Source organism: Populus nigra, chromosome 12 (assembly GCF_951802175.1).
Source record: "Populus nigra chromosome 12, ddPopNigr1.1, whole genome shotgun sequence".
NCBI classification, from domain to species: domain Eukaryota; kingdom Viridiplantae; phylum Streptophyta; class Magnoliopsida; order Malpighiales; family Salicaceae; genus Populus; species Populus nigra.
Window position 1 is genome coordinate 1,543,007 of NC_084863.1, and position 15,296 is coordinate 1,558,302.

Here is a 15,296-nt window from a genome sequence, read left to right on the forward strand (position 1 = left end):
TTCTTCGTGCATTTTATTACACAACTGTAGAAGATATCTAGAGGAAGAGACAAATCCAAAATAACATTGTTAAAGGGACAGACATACTGGGATCCTAGAAAGAAGTTATAAAACTAGATAAAAGAGCAATATCCCCAGCAACAAAGACACCAGGCAATGGCCAAAACCGACCTCTGAAACCATACTGTGTTTTGCTCCTCCTGCTGAAGTCCAGCTTGTTGTGTTTTCGACAAAAACAACCACCATCCAATTCTCACTAGCACCAACTCCTGCCCCACCATAACTTGACTCGTTTACGTACTTCTCATACTGACTGCGACTATAATTTTGAAAATTTACAAGTGTCTGCTCATCATTTCCGGGTATGCAAATAGGCAATACGGCAACATCTGTGGTGTGGCCACTACTGCCATGGCAGTGTTTTAATTGTGGAGGGTAGTCGTCTAGTTGAACCACCTCAGATGGATCATCATCAGCATGTACAAGGATTCCATAGCGTGTCAACAATTTCTCTAGCAAGGCAGGATGCCTTTTTATTCTTGGCCAGGGCCGGGAGGCCTAAAAGTGATGTCCTGTAAGCATTGATGCTTTCCAGAAGGTTGTCTTCTTCACCTGCAAATTGAAGGATATATATATCAGCCTGTGGAGTTCACATTGTCCCCTCAGTACTACATAAAACTTGTTAACAGGAAAAAAGAAAGATTCCAGCCCAACAACACAGTGATTTTGGTCAATTTATGACAAAAAACCATCAACAGAGATAAAGACAGACAAACGGTACTACCACAACGCATTACTGATGCAGAAGAAAGCAAGAACATGGCATGGAAAAGCAGAAAGAGGAAGAATATTTTAACTTTGAGAGAGGCCATAGCTTGCAACACTGCCAAGAGGACACCCTTGTGAATCCAAGAACATAAAATGATTCACTAGAAGAAGAAATAAAGCAAAAATGGTAGTGAACGTTCTTCCGTGTAAGCTTCTTTAGAACCGAATATGTAGTTCTTTACTTGTCTAGCAAGTTTATAGATATATGTGCCTTGACAGTTAAGGGAGGTGCCTCTTTCTTACTATATGCCTGACAAACTTGAACTGTAGTCATCAAGATTAGACAGCAGTCCATTTGTCTGTGTCAATAAACTTTCAACAAAAAACAGCATAACTACTGGTTCTTGGTTTTGTACTTCGCACCCTTCTATTCAACTCCCATACTCCATCGTTATCTTCTTCTCCATTGCCATCATTCCAAACACACGTTTCCCACCAACTTTGATATTTTAGTATGGCTGCTTAAAACCAGCATGCACAATATATATGGTCCTCAATTGTTCTTGTACAGGAACCAGAATTAATGGCTAGAAGCACTCGTGTCTTCAAGATGCCACATAGAGCTTACACAAGTATAGTGAAAGATACAACTAGGATTTCTTAAGCTCTAAGGTTACAATCCTGTAGAAAAATTCTATTTAACCTATTATGAAATTCAATAATGATTAAACTCTGATAATCACTTTGAAAATAAAAAAAAATCCGGAACAACAACTTTTGAGCCTAACTTAATATGGTTGCTGCTCATATTCATGCAAGTCAGTGATGTAAAGACAATAGATAAAAAAATTTCAAGCCCAGCAACGCTTGAATGTAAGGCTGTTACCAGATCCTTTATAGTTAAATATTTATTATTTTGTTGTTGACTTGTTCATACATTCATTTTCCTTGAATGTGAAGGCTGTTACCAGATTCTCTTTTGTGTCTTTGTTGCACAACAAAGCTGGGGACACCAAACTATTCTGGACAAAAGCTTTTGGTCTGGCTTCTATCTGGTGAAATTGTCTGCGCAGAAACAAAAGGTCCTGCTTATAAGAATTTCCTGCTATGCATTTCTGATTTCTTTCAGCAATAAAAAAGGAGAGAAATTTTAAGCTCAAAGATTTATGTCCTCTTGTTCTTCTGGTTCTCCTTTTTCTTCAATATCCTTTTCTTCTCCTCCTGCACCCATCAAAGCAAATGATACGATTTGATACAGAGATGACGCCTTGCGTAACCCTCTTCAGTTGAAATATACTATCAGTATTAATTCTGTCTTTTTAAGAGGCACTATTCAAGGGAAGACCTGTACTATCAGTATTAATTCTATCTTTTCAAGAGGCACTGTTCAAGGGAAACGGTTGTTACGAGGAATACTTAGAATTAGATACTTGTTAGATGATATATATATACTAAACTGATCCACATAAAAATCTCTGCACGTAAGATCACTATATAAAGAACACAATCCACTTTGCATTACAATAGCTACCCAATACTTTTTTTGCAATGTTAAAAATTAATTTTTTGATAAAGAGATATTCAACCCGGTTTGTTTACAACACCTGCATCTTAATGGTAAAAATAAATAAATAAATAAAGCTAGGAAATCAAACTAGTTAGATGTATAAATTATGAAGTTGTGTATTGGAATGTATAATTCAGCCATGTATTACTCCGAAAATTAAAGGCGCAACTCTCAAAATTTAGAAATTTAATTAGCAATGTTAGCTATGTATTAGAAGTTCACTGAAGAGGTTAAACATAGTCCAAATCATTCACATATCAATACATTTCACAAGAAAATTTTGATCAAGGAACTACAGATTGACTGAGGAACAACCTTGGATGACCTTCTAAATGTCTGTTACAACATCAGAATGTTAGGAGGATAAGAACTAAGCCTGCTAAATTTCTTGATCTACAACAACACAACACATACAATGCCAACTAAGGAAACAACACAAGAGTGCCGGCCAAAGTTATCACCTAATTTTAATACACTCGATAAACAAGAACTCCTAGCAACAAGGTCACCAAGGAATGGCCAAAACCAACCTTGGAAACCAAGCTAATAGCCCCAACAAGGTCCCCTCCTGGGGTGCTTGTGGTTAAGACCACCACCATCCAATCATCCTCGTGACCTAGTCCTGCCCCAGTAAACCTTGAATCATTGATGTATTTTGAATACGTGGTTCGTGTATAATTTGTTAGCAATAAAGTTGGGACCAAATGGGGCAAGCAGGCAATACAACACCTTCAGTAGTGTGATTAACATCAATTCCACACTCTGATAGTAGGTCAGGGTAGCTTTCTATTTGGACAGGGCTTGCTGCAGTGCAAGGTTGGTCCTCTAGCTTGTCAGCAATTTTATCAGCGAGGCAACCTGCGTTCTTGTTCTTGGCCAGGGCTGGCAAGGTTAAAGAGAGCCTGTGGCTGTTCAGACCTTGAAGGAGATCGTCTTCCTCATCTGCAAATTATGCAAGAAATTTTAGAATTTGTGAACTTACATTGTTAATCTTAGACACTTGTGCAATAAAAAATACTAGATTCCTCGCCAAGTAAATTTGTTGCTTCCTTTTTTAACATTTTTTTTCTTGAGTCTTTGTTCTTACCAACTCCCCAAGGTATCTTTGTTTTTGTTATAAGAACTTGAAATTCAAATCACTTCATTCCCTTCACAGTTGCAGCAAATTTTAACTTCTATGTACATATATGCACATTACAAAGAAAAATTCAGTCATCATAACTACCTCAGAATGATATATTTACCCTGAATGTTTGTGAACTACCTCTCAGAAGGCATGGACAATAGACATAATTAACCAATCCCCCTCTCCTCGATGTGCTACTCAAGTCTTCCAATTCGTTTGAACAACTATGCTTCTTCTTTTTTTGAGAATTATGCTTTAGAGTTCAAATTTGATTATGCAGGATACAGAAAAGAAATACAATGCTCTAAGGCTGAGACACGCAACATTTTTCAAACAAATAACTAAATAGAAAGCCATAAACAGAGAGAGAGATGAGAGAGAGTACCACAGCGCACTGGAGAAGAAAGCAAGAAAATGGCTTGAAGCAGCACAAAAGCGAGAAGGCCACTTTTAGGAGAATCCATAATTATTAAATACTAAAAACAACTATAGCAATAACTTGGTAGAGCAAATATAGGACACCAAGACACCCTTATGGGAAGATTTTAGTAGAAAAGAAGAGAGTACTTGTCATGCTGATGAATACTTTCTCTTGATCCCTTGGTATATATGGTCAGTTTTCATGGATTTGGCCTTGAATGTAGAGGGTGCTTCCAAGTGCCCCGTTAGGTGTTGGTTACTTGGTTGATTTGTGGGTGCCAAATTGACATGTATTATCTAATTGGATTTGCACGTGGCAGTCATGCAAGTTCTTCTTGTCGACTTGTCTTTAATTCGGGACTGAAAGAAAGCATTTGTATTGGTGTTTTTCTTAATATTTTCGGTTATCCAGAAGGTATAATTACTAATTAGATGTAAGGAAACGGTTCTTTTCGAATACTTAAAAAAAATGGTAGAATGTTTGTTGGCAGCAATATCTGAACGATAAATCTTGGACCGGGAAGCTGCTGTCATAACTGCATAGTAACGTTTTAAGCTTTTCTAAGTATGCCATCTGTTTTTTTTTTTTTATCAGTATGTATAGTTTAAGTATAATTTTATGTTTGAATCATATCTGCATATTCACACATATAATCATCATTCCAGCTTGATTATTGTCCTAATATATAAATGCCGCCGCGCGCGCGTGTGATGTTGACAAAAATACCCAGCCTTGTTTAGCAGTCTAGTCAGAAAAATTCACAGCTAGTACTAGTACATCTATGGCATGCCTACTAGAAACTATAATGCTGACCAGATGACTCCAGTTTTAAGCCATGGATAATCCTCAAGATTAGGCTAGAAAGTAGAAACTAGGAACTCCTCCATATCCCCATGTCAACAGAACTGACGTATCCCCTGGACCTGCCTCAGAAGACACGTTGAGTCCCATTTCCAGCCACGTATATCTCTACGTGTCATGACAAGAACACAGTTTATACGCACAAATTTCAGCAATTTGTAACACCTCAGTAGGGTCACGTCAATTGTAGCTTACTATAAATATGTTGTCTCGGTTGTTTCCAACACCAAAGGTTTTCGCTGGAGTTTCTTGGTTTTATAGTCCAATCAAAACCCAGTTGAGTAGTTATCGGATAAGTCAGTTTCCGGCTATATCTCAGGCGATTCATAGACCTAATAGAGTGTTTGTGGGAATGGCTTCAGGTGGGCAAAAGTTTCCTCCACAAAAGCAGAATAGCCAGCCTGGTAAAGAGCATGTTATGGACCCAACTCCACAGTACACCAATCCTGATTATAAGCCCTCTAATAAGCTCCAGGTGACCTAGCTAGTTTCATGAGATACATTTACATTATGGTTTGTGATCATTTATCTGCATGTTGCTGATTTTTTGACTGATTTGCAGGGAAAGGTGGCAGTGGTGACTGGTGGAGATTCTGGCATAGGAAGAGCTGTGTGCCGTAGTTTCGTGATTGAAGGGGCAACCGTGGCCTTCACATATGTTAAGGCTCAAGAGGATAAGGACGCTGATGATACTCTTCAGATGCTAAAGAAGCATAAGACTGCTGATGCTAAGGATCCTATTGCAATACCTGTGGATTTGGGGTTTGATGAGAATTGCAAGAGAGTGGTTGATGAGGTGGTAAATGCGTATGGTCGGATTGATATTTTGGTTAACAATGCAGCTGAGCAGTATGAGTGTAGCTCTGTGGAGGAGATTGATGAGCAGAGGCTTGAAAGGGTGTTTAGGACTAATATCTTCTCCTACTTCTTCATGACCAGGTATTGTAAGGCAATTTCTTTTTTCTTTTATAAGTTTTTGTTCTTTTGATGGAAAAATTGGCAATGGTAATTCGTAGGCATGCCTTGAAGCACATGAAAGAAGGCAGCTCTATAATCAACACAACATCAGTTAATGCATATATGGGAAACTCCCAGTTGCTTGACTACACATCAACCAAAGGTGCAATTGTGGCTTTCATTAGAGGACTAGCACTCCAGCTAGTTAGCAGAGGCATAAGGGTCAATGGCGTCGCGCCTGGACCCATTTGGACTCCATTGATACCGGCATCATTCAAAGAAGAGGAGGTTGCTAATTTTGGAAAACAAGTGCCTATGCAAAGAGCTGGCCAGCCAGCTGAGGTTGCCCCTAGCTATGTGTTCCTCGCTTGTAACCACTGCTCTTCTTACATTACTGGCCAAGTCCTTCACCCTAGTGGTAAGTTTGTTCTTCATGCTTACACAACAGTTGCAATTGTAACTGATGGTTGGTTGGTTGTTGCAGGTGGTGTAATCGTGAACGGTTAATTATTGAGGGCTTGTCAAGCTTCCGATCTTGTTTAGGCTTATGGCCTTTGTTGTGTTTAGGCTTATGGCCTTTGTTGTGATGCTAGTGCATGTGTTTTGATGTCTGTTTCTTCCATGTAACACAGTATATGCCAAGTCTCTATCATGTTGATGTATGTATGTCTATATGATGTCCAGTAGTCTTTAACACACACACACACACACACACACACAACGTTAAAATATCCAGTTTGTTACTTTTATGAAACCAAGCTGTAGAACTTGTTGCTGTAACGTTGTATGCATGTTGTTAGGGTTATTGGTTAGCCGTGAAAGAATCTGCTTGTGTCTAGGAGACTACGAAAATGGGCTTTAATTCGTGAGAAAACCAAACAGTGTACACAGCAAATTGCCTAATTGTCTAGCAGCGGCTACAAATCAACTTGTCTAGGAGACTACGAAATTGGGCTTTAATTCGTGAAGAATTCAAACAAAGGGCACAGTAAATCGCCTTATTTGCTAGAAGCAACTACAAATCAACTTGGCACAATGCTCGACATGATAACCAGCCAACCAACAAGTAGGGCATAGTAATTTGCCATTGCAGCACCGGTAAAAAGTGTGCTATTTCAAGGTTGAAGATGTACAATTAAGATTAAGATTCATCTCAGGCAATTTCAACCCAATTTCACCAACTTACAGTTGAAAGGCTCTGAACTCGAAGAATTATAAAATCCATTTTCCTGGCCTTGCCTGGTTTCACTTGTCCATCATTTAAAGGGTTTGGTAGTTCTGTTCACCATTTATCGTGTGGGGTGGATGCTTGTGGAGTGTTCGCCTTGCTAACAGTCTTGAATGGGGTATTTTTCCTGGGCATGGAGAAGTGACAGAAGTCTTTTACCTACTAATGAATACATTATTTAATTTACAGACCAATGCATTCTTGTTCTTGGCATTACTAAAATATGTGGAGTGAGTGCACATTTTAGCTTAGTCGTCGAAACCTAAAAAGGTGAGTTTCCAAAACACGCAAGCTTTCTCACATTCGTCTCTCTTAAATGAATTGCTGAGGTTTCCCAAATATGGGATCAACCTGGGTAACATTTTCACTCATGCGAGAAGTGCAAACATTTTCAGGGATGTTCCTAGCTAGTTATATGATCCAGATGCTAATGGCAGTTTCCATTTGATTAGATAATTATTCCCGGAACTAAACATTTCTAATTGCTAGCATTCATTCTCTCATAAGAGCAAGCCTAATCCTTGGCAGCCATAAATATGGATGGTGACACAGTAAAAATGCTGCGTTTGCCAGGGTACTGTTAACCCAAGCAACAGTTAATGGATTCAATTTTATCAAGAGATGGCACCAAGAACGGTCTATCAAAGCACTTATGAATTACTATGCCGTCACAAATCTTTATAAAAACATCACTTGAAATTTTCAGAAAGAAATGGCTGTGCTTTCATCACAAATCAATTTGACAGGTCAACACGACATAAGTCCATAATGCTCCGTGAAGTATGCAGATACCAAGTTAATATCTATGCATGAAGGATCAGATACTATTATTTTCTGAATCTTTCCCAAGAACGAGCAAATTCACTCATCAATGATGACGATTATCAAGGTTTACAGTAGCTTGGTGTAGCAAAGAAGAAAAACATTCACAAAGAAATCAATTTTTTTGCAAAGTTTCTTTATTGGCCACAAACATTAGCAGGAACGAAGATGAATAATCCCAAAACATCAAAGAAGTTTGGACTAACTAAAACAAGGGGAAAAAGATACAACAACAAACTAATGTATAGTAGACATAGATGAAGAGTTTGAATAGCAAAACATACATTTTAAGCTGTTATTTGACAATTGACATTAGAGATCAGATCTTACTCAAATTTATTTCCCTTCCTTTCTATAATCAGGAAGAAGCACTGAAGCAAATCTCAGCACCGTTCCCACCAATTCCAGCAATCAAACATTGGAATCCGCAAGACTCTAGCTCAGCAATTACTTTATCTACAATAGTTCCTGACAGTACTGATACATATAGTCAAGGAAACATCTAACAAATATGAGATAAAGTGGCATGATGTCAGTTATTAGATGATATACATTCTTTTTATTCATCTTCAGGATGGTAGGTCGGTGGTCTCTCTTTAGGACAGTGAAACTCACAGAGATGCATGACTCATATCATTCAGCATGTCATATTTCATATCTTTAATCACAAACCTTAGAAATGGAAATGAAAGAAAATATGAAGCCATTTAATAAACATGCAGGTAACAATACTCTATTTATATTAGAAACACCAATGATACCTCCTATTAAAATCAAACCATTGCATTCCAACTTTCAAAACGATGGCAGCAGGAAACAATACTTTCTAGTTTAACCAATGTTCCACTTCAACAACATAAATCATAACAGAAAGGTATGTGATTATGAATTGTAACTTTTGGAGGGGATGCAGCATCTATCCTTTTATGTAAGAAATCACATCAAGCAGGGCAAGCAAGAAGAAACTTTTACAGATTCGTACTATAATTCAATGTTTCTTAACTAAATGTTCAAGGCATTCATATTGAAGAACACAAAAACATAAACTAGAAAATAAAAAAAAAAGAATTAGAGGCCCACATATGCATTAAAAAATAAAAGTAACTATAGAGGATACAGGTTGGCAACAGTGTCAGCACGCAGCCACCACCCCCAGCTCCAGTCAGCTTAGAAGCTAACTTGTATTTCATTGTGGTTCGAAGAACAGTTTCTATAGAAGCATGGCTTACCCCCATGCATTGGAGCAAACCCTGATTCATTTCCATTAACTCTTCTAGCTTCTCTTCCTTTGCAGTTATAGACAGATCATCTGAAGCAGGTGTCTGGATGACATTAGCCAATTCCTTACTGATGGAATCAACAGCATTAAAAACAGAACTCATGGCATCAGGGTTTCTTAAGGTTCTCTCTGAAACTCCAGCAACCAATGCTTTTGTGTTCCTCCCAACTTTTGTGTTAGTAATGAGCATTTTGAGTGGCATGCTGGACTTGATGCGTGTTAGATTACCGGACCTGAACTTGATCATGTTGCCTGTTGCATGGGGAGTAGAGGTCAAAACACACACACACACACACACACAGAGGCTACAGGTATAGATACCTCCTCTGCTAGCAAATCAGAAAAGCGAATACTTAAAAAAATGTGGACATTCCAACATGAATTTGTCAACAAATTTTACTATTCTTAATCTTATAATTTCAGCAGGAGAAACACTGTATTTTATCCTAGTAATGCTTAACTGCAGAATCTAGTTAATAGTCACTACGATGCTGAAGACACAGGAGTGGAACATGTAAACATTGAAAATCTGGTGCAAGAAGATAGCTTTAGCTAGCATGAACTTTTACCTACCATATGTGCTAACAGTGTTGTCAATCCCAGATGGCTTTCCATGAATTATCTTTTCACCTTCAAAAGCCCATTTGTTCAATAATTCAAGCTCAGACTCCCCAAACACTAACCACCCTTCTTGTTTCATGTCTATGTTCACAGTTTCTGAGCAAGCAAGAAGAGCTGCAGAGAATGCAACACAGAGTGCGGCAGATGAACCTAGGCCGGAACCCAGTGGAAGGTCAGAAGTGACAACTACAGTAGCGGGTTTAAATCTGATGCATGGAGAGGACCAACTTAGAAATGAAAATAGCATAAGAAAAGCAGTCAACAATGAAAGGAAGTACTACATACCCTAGGATTGATGTGTATAGCCACAGAAAAGCAGACACTCCAGAAGCAAGAGATATTTTTGACTCCAGAATATTTTGCTCTTCTATCAAAGCTAAAATTAACTTGAATGATTCTGCTGAGCAGGACGTGGGAGTTGATGGGAAAGGACCTCCTAAGCTAGATAGTGCTTCTTTGATTCTTCCAATTGGCCACGAAAATTCTAAAGCCATATCCTTGAGCTGGAGTGTCAGTCTATCATCATTCTCTGTGGGGAGAAGAATAACAGTAAAAATCCATTTGAGAGAAGTTGTATCATCACAGTTTCAAAGAAGGGTGGAACCAAAAATAAGCAGTTATATGTCAATAAATGAAATTCACAATATTAAAAGTGATCAATGTTTCCATGTTCCTCAGTGAATAGATAAGAAATCAGGTGGAATTGCACATATCAAATCCTTAGTAACGTGTGGTATCCAAATCTGATAGAACATTTCCTGATCATGAGATAATTTTTTTTTTTTAGAAATGAGGTTTGGGAAACCTTAATTGTGCTTAACAGTCATTAGAATCTTGGCAAGAGTGGAACTTGATCATTCCTAATTCAATATTACAAAATGTCACCAGTATTCCTCGTACTGAAAACCAATTCCAAGTTTGATGCACTTTAAAGAACATCAATTACTCACAAACCACATAGAAAATAAACTGTATTTCGCCTTGCAATTCGAGTAGCCATTCTGATTTGTGATGGCTGCTTTATCCTAATGGATCCTAAAAGCTTAGTTGTGTGGAGCTTGTGGGGGCAGAAACAGTTTTGAAAAGCTCCTTACTGGACAGATAGGAAAGGAAGCTAACGTTGTAAAAATTACCATTGACAGATCATGTACACAGTCAAGTCAAAATCTTGCAGAAAACAACATACACCATCACTCAAATGTCAAAAGATCCTTACAGGAGAAAAAACCTCAAAAAGGTCTCTTCCAAACAGTAGTTCAATACCATCCCAATAGACAACAATCCAAGAAAGACCAAAGAAATTAGAATCTTGCAGAGATCGGTATGCATCTTCAATCAATCTCAAGTTGTCCAGGCAACTAGGACTATAAACTTCCAAAGGGCACCCTCAAATCAACATTTCAAACAGTACCAATACAAAGTCAATCCCAGAAACACCAATGGAAAGCCAAAGCTACAATACAAAGCCAAAGCTACAATACACGTCTTCATATCATCTCAAAAGGGTATTTCTCAACAATTCCATTACAAAAACAAGCCCAAAGAAACAACCTTTATGCATATTCACCTCAACAAAACATCAAAGTCTACATCTTTCAATCAATAAACAAACAAAAATAAATAAACATATGGAGTAATCACTGATTTAATGAGTTAAAGCTCTATTTTTTTTTACCATTAGAAGGGGGAACTTGAAGGGAAACATAGGTGCATAGACCAATGGATGCAGCAACAGCAGTGGATCCATGAACAACTGCATGTTCACCAGAAAGAATGATTTTCCCTGGAGCTCTTGCTTTCACTTCCATTTTGTCTTCTTTTCTTTTCTTTTCGTTTCTTTGTTTGTTCAAGAATCTTGGGCTAACAGTAACACCATTAGGTAATTGTTATTGTTACTGTAAGAGTAAGCATCAAATGTGGAGATTTATAAAGACCCATAAGTTGATTTGATTGACAAATTGAGGGGGTCAATAAGAGGCATCAGCCAGGGTTTTTTTTTGTTTTTTTTTGTTCAGACAAACAAACAAAGGTAACATAAAATTCTTGTTTTTGTTGTATCCAATTTCTATTAAATAATCGTTAGGTGCGGAATGGACCTGAATTTTGGCCTAACATACATTTCTTAAATCTATCCATAACTTGATATTATTGCTTAAAAAACAATTCTTGATATGTGTTTTGCAATACAGTAATTTTATAAAAATATTTTTTAATTAAAATAATATTTTTAATTTTTAACATCAACATATTAAAAAATATTTAAAAAATTAATTTAATACTTTTTTAGTAAAACAAACACAAGCGAATTCAACTATATTACTAAACAAAATACCTTTATTTTTTTTCTAAAACTTAATTTTATTGTGTTAATTTTTATGATTTTTAAAAAGTATAAAGATTCAATCTCTTAGGATCTTATTATTGAGATAAACCGAGAGGGTTTTTTTTATTAACATGGATAACTGGACTAACCTGTGTATATTTTAACTAATCTCATGGATCCTGAAGTTAATAACCATTTAAACTTCTAGTGGTTATCATATTACCAACCATATGAATTGAACCTGAGACCACAAAAAGAGCAAATTTTTTGTTTCAAATTCCTATCACTGGACCACTTACTAGATGATTCTAAGAGGGTATTTTAACATTATTGTATTTGGATGTAACTAGAACGGGTAGTTATATTTTATCTTATATACTTATGATTATTTTTTCTCCATCTTATTTTTACACATAAAAAACTATTATTATCATATGAAATTAATAAAAATTCTCTCACCAATCATTCATGGAAAATTCAACTTTTTTATATATAAAAAGTATTTTATCAAAGAGGTTGAATTTTTAAGTTTGGTGAATTGACTTCTATTGTCAAAATTATTCAAGATTTAATATATATATATATATATATATATATATATATATATATATATATAGCCTAATTTATTGGACCGAGACCACCACTTTGTCTTAATTTACTATATGAATTCGTTATGGAGTAAGATTCACTACACCAGTTAATTAAATTATTTTTATTTACATAAAATTTATATTTTTAAACTAATTTTAACAAATTACATTGTAGAAATCTTAAACTGATTGATGAATGATTTTATTTTTCAAGTAATCATTTAAGATTTTAATATATTTAATAGTTCGAAATTACATTTATGGTTGAAACTTAAAAAATTATGAAGAAATTATAGTTTCATAGTGATGATATTTCGAATATGCCATTTAGTTCAATTGAGCTCACGTTTAAAATAAAATAAAGGTGGTCCAACGCCGTTGTGTTTACTTCGTCGACAAGGTCAAAAAAGTAAGCACAAGAATCAAGCTTCTCAGTTCTCGCCTTTGAATATTTTTCATGGATAAACTATATTTTCGTCCTTGAATATTCATCTATAATCCTAAAACGTCTCAATCTTACCTTTAACATGAAATAGCTCACAAAACAACAATAGTTTTAAAATATAACTTGAAGATTCAATCGTGGCAAGACTCACGTTATGGATTGGGATGATCAACCTAAATTGATTCCATTGTATATTTATTTTTAAATGATCAAAATGATGCTATTTTGAGCAAGATTTTTTTTATAAAAAAAATCATAAAACAAATTAAATTTTTCTTCGATGTAAATTCAAATCTCCAGTGGTCCCGAGTAAACTTGTCAAATTGATCTGAATTTTGGGATATTTGGCAAAACTTATACTTCTGTTTATGCTTAAAAGGATATTAAATTGATTTTTTAATGTTTTTCTGATGGTTTTAATGTGTTAATATCATAAATAAAAAAAATTATTTTTATGTTTTTTAAATAAAAAACTATTTTAAAAAGTAATGTGAATTACAATCTCGAACATTTCTTGTATATATCATCCTTATATCATAATACCTCACAAAAACACTTAAATTATTAAAATAAAAAAGAATACTCAAAAAACCGAAATAAAACACGTAAGATATTTAATAGGCAGGAGTAATGCTTAGAAGGGTGGCATTGGGAAAATCAAAACTGTAGGAGTATAAGTGGAAAATTGATGAATCCATATGGGCAAGAATGAAGTTTACCCCTTTTTTTTTTTTTTTTTTTTAATTCATACTGCATTCTTGTTCTTACCATTGACTTTTATTTTTAAAGCTGTCTTAAAATGACGCTGACCAAGATTGTGGGCCCTCATATGGACGAGAAAATAAATGTGGTTCATACTTCATACAGGCTAGTTTGGGCCTAGTTGCCTTTTTGTTGAGCACATTTAATTTGAAGGATGAGCGTTGTAGTTTTAAAAAATAAAGTTTAAAAAAATGTTTTTAATTTTAGTTTTTTTAAAAACATATATTTAATTAAAATTATTATAATATAAATTTTTACATGTAAAATAAATGAAAAATAAGTCTGTATAGCAAATACAAAATACACAAATTATTTAATTAAATAAAATTTTTTTTCAGGTAGGATAAAAAGAAGTAGTTTAAAAAATTTGAAATTTTTTTTATTTTTATTTTTTCTTTAAATTAATATGTTTTTGATGTTTTTAGATCATGCTGATTTCAAAAATATATTTTTAAAAATAAAAAAAATATTATTTTAATGTGTTTTGGAATGAGAAACATTTTGAAAAATAACAGCTACCACACTTTCAAACACTTTTTAAATATAAGGCTATGTTTGACACGAAATACTATTTTACTAATTTTTAAAAAAATTATTTTAAATTAATTTTTTATGTGTATTTACTGGCATGCGCCTGGCTGTAACTGTTGAGCCAGAGTCTCTCATATGAAATTATTCCATGTTTATTTTGCTGATTCTTTTTAATTTAGTCTAATATTAGAAAATTTCTTAATGTGCCTGTATCTTTCCACGAATTTATATAGAAAATTCAAGTAAAAGTGAATATATGTCTAGCAGTTTACGTGTCAAGAATTAATAGTGAATTGGATGGAAATAATACAAACAAATCTCGGCTAACTTGACTCGAAGTTGAATTAAATCAGAGTGAAACTTAGTTAACTTGACTGAATTTTTAATAATTCATTGAACTCGGCTCAATCTAGTCCAAAATCAGCCAGGTCAATACCAAGAAGAAATAAATAAATAAATAAATAAATAAAACAGTGTTATTTTAATAAAAAGAGTTAACAGATAGAGAGGTTAACAGCCTTACGTCCTGAAAAGTGAAAACTAATAAATAATTTATCAAGAAGAATTGATCTCTTCTGCATGATAAATTAATTCCCATATTCAATAACCTTCTGCTCTTAATATTCGATCTGGTATACATAAAGTCATTTGTGCTTTCCTAAGAGATGAAGATTCAAAAGCTGAGAAGGAAGGAACTGTGAGGGCGTGAAGGGCTTCAGAGTATCAATCAACCATAGGACAATACAGAGTCTGCCCTGCTAAGAAAGCTGGTGGGAAGATATGTTTCATCACCAGCTAGAGCACACACCTCTTTAGTAAAACCTGTTTTTAGTTTTTTATTTTGTTCATTTGTTTCAGGTGTTAACAACTCTGGCGTGTACAAGTTATGAAATATCTGGATGAGCATGTATTATCACCTATCTGCTTGGGAGTTGCAGCTCACTACCGTGTTTTTTTTCATTAGAACAGAACAAAGAAAAGTAACAAGAATAGAA

At 35.1% G+C, this 15,296-nt stretch overlaps 2 protein-coding genes across 2 annotated transcripts; one reads left to right on the plus strand and one right to left on the minus strand.

The window, feature by feature from the left end:
• Positions 1–5,001: 5,001 nt before the first annotated feature.
• Positions 5,002–7,179, plus strand: LOC133670221 (NADPH-dependent aldehyde reductase 1, chloroplastic-like). Its single transcript, XM_062090735.1, has 3 exons — positions 5,002–5,218; positions 5,306–5,682; positions 5,760–7,179. Exons 1-3 carry the CDS (start codon positions 5,096–5,098, stop codon positions 6,205–6,207), a joined length of 948 nt encoding a protein of 315 aa, XP_061946719.1. The 5' UTR covers positions 5,002–5,095; the 3' UTR covers positions 6,208–7,179.
• A 603-nt stretch (positions 7,180–7,782) lies between these two features.
• Positions 7,783–11,690, minus strand: LOC133670220 (mevalonate kinase-like). Its single transcript, XM_062090734.1, has 5 exons — positions 11,326–11,690; positions 9,936–10,179; positions 9,603–9,856; positions 8,868–9,281; positions 7,783–8,227 (listed from the first exon to the last, which is right to left on the minus strand). Exons 1-5 carry the CDS (start codon positions 11,456–11,458, stop codon positions 8,109–8,111), a joined length of 1,164 nt encoding a protein of 387 aa, XP_061946718.1. The 5' UTR covers positions 11,459–11,690; the 3' UTR covers positions 7,783–8,108.
• Between the last annotated feature and the right edge of the window lie 3,606 nt (positions 11,691–15,296).